General features: G+C 44.7%; 1 protein-coding gene across 2 annotated transcripts; it reads left to right on the forward strand.

The window, feature by feature from the left end:
- The first annotated feature begins 6 nt into the window (after positions 1–6).
- Positions 7–5,778, forward strand: LOC123131778 (signal peptide peptidase 1). Of its 2 annotated transcripts, none has more exons than XM_044551456.1 (12): positions 7–190; positions 415–553; positions 650–765; positions 890–1,041; positions 1,146–1,231; positions 1,862–1,989; positions 2,096–2,146; positions 2,989–3,075; positions 3,167–3,236; positions 4,904–5,043; positions 5,158–5,235; positions 5,388–5,778. In XM_044551456.1, the coding sequence occupies exons 2-12, from the start codon at positions 514–516 to the stop codon at positions 5,466–5,468; spliced, it is 1,029 nt and encodes a 342-aa protein (XP_044407391.1). In that variant the 5' UTR covers positions 7–190; positions 415–513; the 3' UTR covers positions 5,469–5,778. The 2 variants fall into 2 exon arrangements, with proteins under 2 accessions (XP_044407391.1, XP_044407390.1); XM_044551455.1 differs by having other exon boundaries at positions 14–190; positions 412–553.
- Positions 5,779–9,952: the final 4,174 nt, after the last annotated feature.

The following is a 9,952-nucleotide window of genomic DNA, read 5'->3' on the forward strand; positions in this document are numbered from 1 at the left end:
GTACAACGTGCTTGCTCCCCTCTTGTCTTCCTCACGAGTCACCCGTGAAGCAAACCGTCCGCCCCCGGATTCACCCCCGTGACGCCGGCGCCGTCGGAACCCCTCCTCCGCCGTCTACCGGCCGGCCGTTCCCCCAGATCTGCCGTCGTGGAGATCGGTCTCGGCCGATCTCCATCCCCGTCGCTTCACGGTGGGCGTTGCTAAGCCCGAAATCGCGTTCTTGGTTTCTATTTTTAGTTCACGAGTGTCGGACCATCCGGCGACTGTGATCTGAGATTGTTTCGTTGTAATTTGTTAGGAAGCTTAGCTGGGTAGGCGTAGCGCGCGCAGTCTAGTCATCCTAGTGTGCTACCAAGGTGAAATTTCGCTTCTGAATTTCTGATTCACCGGTGCTTGCTCATTCTTTTCCAGCAGGAACAGGGCACTCTGTCTGAACTGAAGCACCTGGACTATTTTTGGCAATAAAGGGGTCACAAAAAGCTCCCGGCCGATCTTCTTGACCGTGCGGCGACGATGAGGACACATGAGCGTGCTGCGAACTTGGCCCTTGCTGGTGTGTTCAATTTCTTGACAATTCAGTTATCAACCTGCCTGTCGCCTGATTTGCTAATTTGCAGTCCTCATTCATGTGTTTTATGACATTGTGCAGGTTTGAGCTTGGCGCCGCTGGTCATCAACGTGAACCCGAACCTGAATGTGATACTCACAGCGTGTCTTACCGTCTATGTGGGCTGTTACCGGTCTGTCAAGGCCACTCCACCCTCTGTGAGCAACATGTCCCTCTCTATCTATTCTCTCAATGTTGAGCTGCTAACCTAGATTGACACTAAATTCTTGCATATTGCTCTGCTCAACTTATTATTACCTCTTTCCGTTTCTTCTTATGCAGGAGACGATGTCCAAGGAGCACGCGATGCGGTACCCTCTGGTGGGGAGTGCTATGCTTCTGTCTCTGTTCCTGCTGTTCAAGTTCCTCTCCAAGGACCTGGTCAATGCTGTTCTCACCGCCTACTTTTTCGTTCTTGGGATCGCCGCTCTCTGGTAATTCCAACTGTTCTTCAAATAGCTTTTCCGCATAGATATAAACACTTAAGACTGTAAATGTGAACTTACAGACATTTGTGTTGCCCTACTTCCTTATGCAGCGCAACGTTGCTTCCTTCCGTAAAGCGTGTTCTTCCAGAAGGGTGGAATGATAATGCCATCATTTGGCGTGCTCCGTATTTCCACTGTATGATTCCCGCCTTCATTTTGTTTGATGCTCACTTGCTTTGTGCTCTATATCCTGAAGCTCATGCCAGATTATACTGCAAAATTCATGTTACTAGTCTGCTATCCTCACGCACTGTATATTCTTTTTCATCTCTAGTATTTCTAAGTTGCCATATATATACTTTACAATAATAATGTGCTAACCAAGAGACCAAATACTGACGTATTGAGTACTCTAACTTGAACAGAGTTCAATAAAATTCAGCACTCATGCTTTTGTAGAGCAGTAGTTCATTTTAGAGGTGAACAGCGAAACTGCCTGTACTTTATTTTGGCAACATGATATTGCTCAGTTGCCCTGCAAAAAACTGGGGTAATCAATTGGCATGTAAACATACATTTTTTGTGACAATGTTTCATTTGATATAGTGTGCCATTTTTCTTGGTGTACTGGAATCTCGGTACATCTGCAAGATCTGTGTTGCTTTTGTTGCTTCGTATGTAATAATATGACTCTTGTCTTGAGTTTTTATTAAATTCAGCCTTACCATATCTGACAAACACAACACAGATGCACCTTCTTGATGATATTAAAAGTTTACAAGATTGACTCTGATGATGATTTATGCTTGTTAACTTCATATTTCAGCGCTCTCGGTGGAGTTTACCAAGTCTCAAGTTGTTGCTTCAATCCCAGGATTTTTCTTTTGCGTATGGTATGTCATGAAGAAGCATTGGCTGGCCAACAATGTTTTGGGAGTTGCATTCTGTATTCAGGTGTGTCCTTACTTCTAGAGTTTTAAGGTCAATATGCCTTGCTAGAATAATTTTCCTCTCTATTTTTTACTTGTTCAACCTTAATACTCTAGTTCTTACCTTGCAGGGAATTGAGATGCTATCACTAGGATCGTTCAAAACTGGTGGTATTCTCTTGGTATGTGTTCACTCAAAGTTTGTAACGAGCTGAAACTTATGTATTCCTATTTTCTGCTGTTCTTGTAAACCTCTTTTATTATTTCAGCCACCTACATATCTTTCTCTTTCTCACCTCTCTGCTATCATAATCTTTACTTCGTGGAGCATGACATATATGTACAATATATATAATTTGGATAAAAATAGCATGACATGTACGTAGGGTAGATACAATTTGAAGTAGCTGATATTCTAGAATTTTTGCTAGCCTTTCTTTTCGCCGTCTTTCTAGAAAAGCAGTGTTATGCAGTGCTTGCTGGCCATATTGACGATCTGCAGTTTGCATCTCTTGATTGCACTTATCATCGTAACAAATTGTCTAGCAGCTCACTAAATGCATAGCAGTGTTCTTGTCCTTATTTCCATGATTTGTTTGTATTATAGAATCGGCTTTCAGTCAATTACTTTTACTGTGGTGATATTCTGAATGATTGTTCTCGATTTTGGTTCCGTACTTCAGAAAAATTGGTTCCCACTGTTGGTATGGTATTGGCAGGCTAACTATCCATGATTGCCTTTTCTAGTATGTAGTCTGCGCTGCACTCATCCTCTTGCAAGTAGTATTGAACAGTGATCCTACTATCTAATGGATTGGATAATTTGGAAAGTTCAACTTGTTTACTACTTTACTGATATCCACAGATTTTCCTTTTTTTGCTTGTGCATGCCTTATAAAAATGTTAGTTTCAGTCATTTCGTCAGTCCTGTTGCTGCAGTTCCATATACTGTCACTGAATCCTTCTTTTATTATTCCTTAGTATTGTTTTGTGAATGGCTGCTCCATTTCCTCATCAATTTCAGGCTGGACTTTTTTTCTATGACATCTTCTGGGTTTTCTTCACTCCAGTTATGGTCAGTGTTGCTAAATCATTTGATGCCCCAATAAAGGTTAGTGTTTTCGCTCAGTGTATTCACTCTTTTATCCCCAACATTTTTTTTCCATTTTAGTTCATATATTTTTTCCTCGTTCTGTGTGTAGCTTCTATTTCCCACCGCAGATACTGCACGCCCGTTCTCTATGCTTGGCCTTGGTGATATCGTAATACCAGGTTAGTGACAAACCTGTTTTGCTACCTGGACCTTGTATTATTTATTTAAAATCAATAAAAATACGCAGCAGAGTCCTGCTGTTTCACTCAAAATAATATAAAGTGATAAACCTGTTGGCTAGTTTCGTCTCATATTCTAGCGATATTTGCAGTGATACTGGATTTGTTCCGGTTTGTGATTTAATAGTAATTCCAGCCACATTGTAAATGACAGCTCTGTTCTAGTGATAAATGGAGAACTTCTAGCCAAACTGTCATAACAACAGTATTGTTGTTGATATAAGTGATGTTTGTTGTTGTTGTTATGGATAGGAGATCATGTATTTTGCTTGAAAACAGAAAAGCAACAATTACCTGTTCAGACTTTGGTGACATGCTAGGCTGTTGTAATTCCACCACATGACTGGTTCCTTGTTCACTACAATTAGCAATTGCAAATAAAACTAATTTTTCGCTATCTTAGTGCATTCACTCCTTTGTCGTTCGCTGCAAATACGACCAATATATGCTCCAGGCCTGATATCAGGATTGTAGGTATGCAATAACAGCAGAAAGTAATTATGATTGGACTACTTCCAGTTGCACGCAGAAAATGCCAACTGAGGTGTGGTGTTTCTCAGATGGAGACAACCAAACTTAGCTTGAAACTACTATGTTGTATAATGACGATTTATGCTGTGGATTCTTGCTTTTTGTAGATCCTAATAACTAGACTGAATCAAATGTTTAACATGGATGCTCAGACAATTGATACATCCTCATTTCCCAGGAATGAGTTTGGTTTGTGAAAATGTTTTTACTGAAACGATGTATTAGACTCATATAGGGATGAAAATGGAGTGGAAAGTTTCCACTTTTTCAGAGGAAAAATGGAAATGGAGAGGAAATATGAAAACGGAAATGAAAATTTGCAAAACGGAAATGGAAATGATATTTTTATGCGGAAACAGAAATAAAAACGGAACATTGTTTTCCGGTGGAACAGACATGAAAACGGAACTTTCCGTTTCCGTAAATATGGAATTTCCGTTTCTACAATAGGCCTATGGCTGCTTTGTAGCCTAACTACTGAACAACACACAATGACACAATGAGTAGAATGAGAAGAATGGTCATTCGATGACCAAATTTTACTACCACACACATGCTCAACTAGACCCTATACAGAATTGTCATGTACTACTACAATACTATCCTATGTTGCTATCACAACCATATTATTTTGTAGTCATGTTAAAAATTCCATAAATTTGTTTGTTTTTTGTCTATATTTCTCTATGATTCAAGGGGGTTTTAAGTTCTGGTCAACAAAACGTTTTGTTTCCGTGTTGGCTCTGTATTCGCTCCGTGTCTGTTTCCGGTAGTATTTGTTTTCGTATTCGTTTCCGGGTTTCTGTATTCGTTTCCGCTTCTGCAAAAAAAATATGAAAACAAATATGGTAGCACCCAGTTTCATCCGTTTCCGCACCGTTTTCATCCCTAGACTCATATCTGTCAGTATAACCAAAATAAAAAGAGGTTTTTGATGCAACGCACCAAATACTTTCCCTAAGCAGTCCTCCATTATTCAATACTGAAAACACAAGCAGTGCCCTCCCATGTTTCCATAAGCATCTAACCTCTTAACGTATAAATGTACATCTAAATTTATATAATTCTGATTGCAGGCATCTTCGTCGCGCTCGCCCTGCGTTTCGACATCTCGCGAGGGATCAAGAGCCGCGGTTACTTCAACAGCGCGTTTCTGGGATACACAGCGGGTTTGACAGTAACAATAGTTGTGATGAACTGGTTCCGGGCCGCGCAGGTCAGGTCTATTGCTATTAATATATCCTCTCATCTTGTCGTTCTCTATATCCTCTAGTCTCTAGATTATTATTACCTATTTTGTTCTCTTCCTTTCGTTTCTGATGATACGCAGCCTGCTCTGTTATACATCGTTCCTGGCGTGATTGGCTTCGTCGCTGTGCACTGTCTATGGAACGGGGAAGTAAAACCGGTAATTAAGCTTGTTCCCCTCTGTCAGATATTATTTTTTTCGTTTCCTCATGTCCCATGTTCTTTGTTTCATCTTGTTTCTGAGCATATCATAGCTATAATGCACTGTCAAAACTGCGAGGCTTGTTGTTTCTGACTGTTTTACATTGCCAGCTGCTGGAGTTCAGCGAGGCGCAAGCTGAAGAGAAGGAAGAAGGTGGAGATCCCGATCATCAGAGCAAAAAGGCAGACTAGCGTTCGATATAGCTGTGCTCAGGTCTTTTTAGTCGGGAGAAGATGGCCAGAGGAGAATTTTCAATAGACCGGATGATCTCAAGAACCGAGAAATCCATTCGCATCATAGAACTTCCTTTTTTTTCGAAAATTAATCTCTGTTTGGTTGTAGAAGATGGTAAAAGGTAACTTAGTTGCTATGGGACTTGCAACAGCATCCAGTTCAGTGACATAGACATGAGTACATGGCTTTACCTGCTGCCATCCAGCATTCTGTTTTCTCACACCGACTTGTTCGTGATGCTGGCATCAAGGAATTATTTGGTCCTTATTATACCCTATATTCGGTGACATTTTCTAGATTTCGCTGCTAAATTTCTTGGAAATATGTATGTATTCCAGTTGGATCATCATCAGTAAACTTGGCTGCATCACAAAGAATATTTACTTCTGTATCAAGGGCAGATTTGTCTGCCAAAGCATGTCGTGTTGTGAAGCAAATCTGACTGCCGAGGTCGCTGGCATTTCTGCCTTTCGCGCATGTGTATCTGGTCGAGCTTACCGAACCAGATGAGAGCAAGCATAGCGTAGATAAAAAGAACGGAGGGCAAATCTGTCCAAAGTAGAATGACAGGTGGGCCCAAACCTAAAAATAGAGAGGTGGATTCAGTTTGTGACATGGCATTTAAAGGCAAAGAAAAGCGTGAAATGTGTGTCGTTTTATCAAAGTCTAGAAAAATGAACGTATGGGTTTGCAGCTATTCTATGAACTGTCCTGTGAGCAGCTAAAGAACGAGTACTCCTTGCAAGGCTCCTGCAAGGGTTATTTTGGGTGGGCCAAGAGCACGCTCTCAGCCGTCGCCACCACGTGTCAGCGTGCTGAGCATTCCCGGATTTTTTACGAATTTTCAGATTTTAAATGAATTTTTCTGGGTTTTTTTTCCTTTCTGGATTTTTTACTCCTTGCAAGGCTCCTGCAAGGGTTATTTTGGGTGGGCCAAGAGCACGCTCTCAGCCGTCGCCACCACGTGTCAGCGTGCTGAGCATTCCCGGATTTTTTTACGAATTTTCAGATTTTAAATGAATTTTTCTGGGTTTTTTTCCTAGTTTTCCCTAGGTTTTGACTCAATAAAAATCTGGAAAAAAAATCGCATGAAAAAATGCATTTTCTTTTCTTTTGTGAGAGGCACATATTTTGCTTCTTCTGGAAGCACATACCTTTTTCCGCGAGACGAACAATTGTGGCTCTCGGAAAGGAAAAAACATGATTTTTTTTTACTTCTGTGAGAGGTGCATATTTGCTTCTAGTGGAGGCACGGGAGTAAAAAAAGTTCACCAAAACCTATTAACATCTCAATAAAGGATAAAAAAAGTTCACCAAAACCTATTAACAGGGATGTACTCTCGAAGATCTCGATGCGAGAAATTCAACAACGAAAACAGTTCAGGATTTTTTTTTTAAACGGAGGCAAACGTTTTGCCTCATCCATTAATTAAGAAGAAGAGAGTTGCCCACTTAATTTGTGGAAAACCGGGCGAAAACCATCACAACCATGCTCAAAAGCACGACCACATCTACATGTGAACTACTCCCAAATCATGGAGCCACGGGACCGAAGCACCCAACACACTACTACTGCAACCCGCAACATATGGGTCTCTGTACTACAAAAGAAAACCAATCGACACAATGCAACTCGACAAAAACCACACCCATGCCCGAGCACACATCTGCAACTCAGAAAGCTGAGAGCCATCCATCATGGAACCATTTGCGCCTCCCCTCTAGCGCTATCCTTCTTGCTTTTGCTCCTACAAGATTTCTCTTTGAGGATGCCAGATCTAGAGTTAGCGCCACCCTTCTTGTGCTTCTCCCTCAAAGCTTTTTCCTCTAAGAGGCATCCAATCGTCTTTCCAGAATTTTCAGAGTCCAGATTGGCGAGGAATTCACAAATCTTGGTGGCTAAAAGGACACCAGGATTAGGCACCAACACTCCGGCCACAACAATTTTATCAGCCATAGGGACCACACCTCCAAAGGGTTCAAGCGATCGCCTGTTAGTAGTGACTGGACCATCACCCTCCACATATGCATACTCCGGTTGACTAGGCTCCAACGGAGGCGGAGAGGGCGGAGAGGCAATCGTCATCGCTCCAAGAGAGCCCACCTTCGAGAGCACCATTGATATAGGCGAAGATGGTTCCACACTTAACACCTGCAACTCAGGCATACATTGTAGCACCGGAGTCACGCCCTCGATGACGACCTCACTCCCAAAATCACTTGGCATGACAGGTAGTGGCGACGTACAGAGAGCGGCACGAGGGGAGAAACATCCATACAGGCATGCTTCCTTCCCATCCGCAGAACCAACCTGGAGCTCGAGCAACGGGACATAAGAGGCACAGCCGGGATCCTGCAAAGAGTAGCCTCCACGCATGCCACAGTCCCACCGGCCTCAGCTTTCTCCTCCATGGGCAGAGACGAGACAAGAATAGGGGTCGCATCCCTAAGGTGTGCAACAGAAGCTAGGACCTCAGACGAGCAACTAGCCACATCACTCTCGATGAAATCCTCAACACCAGCAACATTCCCAACAGAACCTGCAGCATGCATCTCACACGACTGTGGCCCAGCTGGCCAACAACAACCTCCATTCGCTCCAAAGTATACCCGGAGTAGAGTCGTCCACCCCTCCAAAGCAGTCATCATGTCATCAAGGGGTCGGACCACCTCCTCCAAATGTGAGACGGTCAAAGCCTGCATCTCGGAGCGCAACACTTCCATCTGAGTAGCAAGGAGAGGCTCGAGCAATCCCAAATCAGCAACAACAGACTCGCTGGGATTCGCCGCAGCCGGAGGGGCAACAACCGAGGCCCAGGTGCGTCGATGCGAATGTGGAGATCCATGAGTCGAGCTGTTGAAGTGGCGAGGAGCCAGGCAGTCCGGCAGGTCCCTCGAAAGACAGGGTGAAGCCGTAGGCGAGCGAGGACGGAGGCGACAACCTTCCCCCGTTGGCCGGCGCGATGGACAACCACGTTCACGATGGCCTGGGAGGCCACATGCCGGGCATCTGACAGGACCGTGACAATCAGTGACGAGATGTTGCGGCGCCAAGCAGCGAAAACAGAGGCCGTAAGTTCTTCTCTTGAAGGCGAGGGAGCTGGTAGTCTCCTTCCTGCGTGGCGGCCCTGGTGCCAAGTCCTGCCGTGGTCGCTGACACTGACGGCCCCCCACCTTCATCCATGGTTGATCCAATGTCGCCTCAGGAACAACAGCAGCTGAATCACTCACCCCGCTCGAGCATCTGGCAGCAAACGGCGTCAGGGGAGCTAGCTCGTCATCATCGTCGATGTCGTCTTCGTCGGTGGCGTGGGAGGCCCATGACACATGCAGCGGCTGCTGCACGGCGGGCACAACGGCGTTGATGGCACCGGCAGGAGGAGCCAGAGCGTCGAGCACGGCTGGAGCATCTGCTGCCGACGACGCGGAAGCTGGGCGAGGAGCCGGAGTGGTGGCCGTCCGGGCGAGGGAGTTCGCTGCGCCCGGCACAGTCGGAGCAGCAGCTGCCGCCGTCGGTGACGCGGAAGTCGAACGAGGAGGAGCACGTGAGGCGGATGGGGCTGGGGCGGCCGCGGCCGCCGCCGACGCAGAAGCCAGCATCTGGCGTGGTCGAGGAGGCACAACGGAGAGGGAGCCGCCGCGGGAAAAGAACAGCCGCCGAGAGAGGACGCCGAGGGGATTCCGGATATGGTCGCGGCTGCCCAAGGGGAGGTCGGAGGAGGGAGATCGGGGCAGCGCCGCCGCGCGCTCACCCGCCGCTCGCGAGACCGCCTACCATGTCCTCCAGAGGTTTTTCTATCGTTCATGTATCAAACAGTTCAGGATTTAAACATACGGTTTAAAAGATAAAACATTTTGAATAATTGAATCTATAAAAAAGAGAAAACATCCATGTTACGTCACTTGTCGTAATCTTGGAAGATGAAGTGATCTTTGATACTCCTTAATTAATGATTTTTACTATTCCCATACGTACTGGTGGAGCTACAGTAAGGTCGAATGGGCCATGACCGGCCCAGCCCATGAAATATGTACATTATACATCTACTCCTGGGCCTTCAAACAACAGCCCACAAAATATTTTCTTATGTTTAGCCTACTTCAAACTCAAGGACTAAAACAAATGCTCTGTACCGTATTGTACGAAATATGCTTTGCAACCTTCCACCGTTGCTTCATTCTGTCCTCATAGATCCTCTCTGTCTTCCACCAGTGGCGGAGCTAGCGAATTGCTAAAGCCCGGGCACAATGTAAGCTAAAGAATAATTTGGCCTTTCGAAAATCACAAGTATCACATATCTAATCTATCACAATATGCCCAATTCTGAAATTTGAACAAACATAATTTGAATCGACACAATCAATGTTAAATTGCATAATTTTTCATAAAACTACAAAGAATGACTCACCTAATTATCGTGTGCGCGGTAGCCCTCTTTGA

Source organism: Triticum aestivum, chromosome 6A (assembly GCF_018294505.1).
Source record: "Triticum aestivum cultivar Chinese Spring chromosome 6A, IWGSC CS RefSeq v2.1, whole genome shotgun sequence".
In the NCBI taxonomy this organism is placed as follows: Eukaryota; Viridiplantae; Streptophyta; class Magnoliopsida; order Poales; family Poaceae; genus Triticum; species Triticum aestivum.

Excerpts from the sequence above, each read along its gene's own strand:
- LOC123131778 (XM_044551456.1), top strand. The coding sequence starts at position 514 with ATGAGGACACATGAGCGTGCTGCGAACTTGGCCCTTGCTG. Across the intron at positions 3,076-3,166 it reads CATTTGATGCCCCAATAAAG|CTTCTATTTCCCACCGCAGA; the intron begins GTTAGTGTTTTC and ends TTCTGTGTGTAG. Across the intron at positions 5,236-5,387 it reads GGAACGGGGAAGTAAAACCG|CTGCTGGAGTTCAGCGAGGC; the intron begins GTAATTAAGCTT and ends TTACATTGCCAG.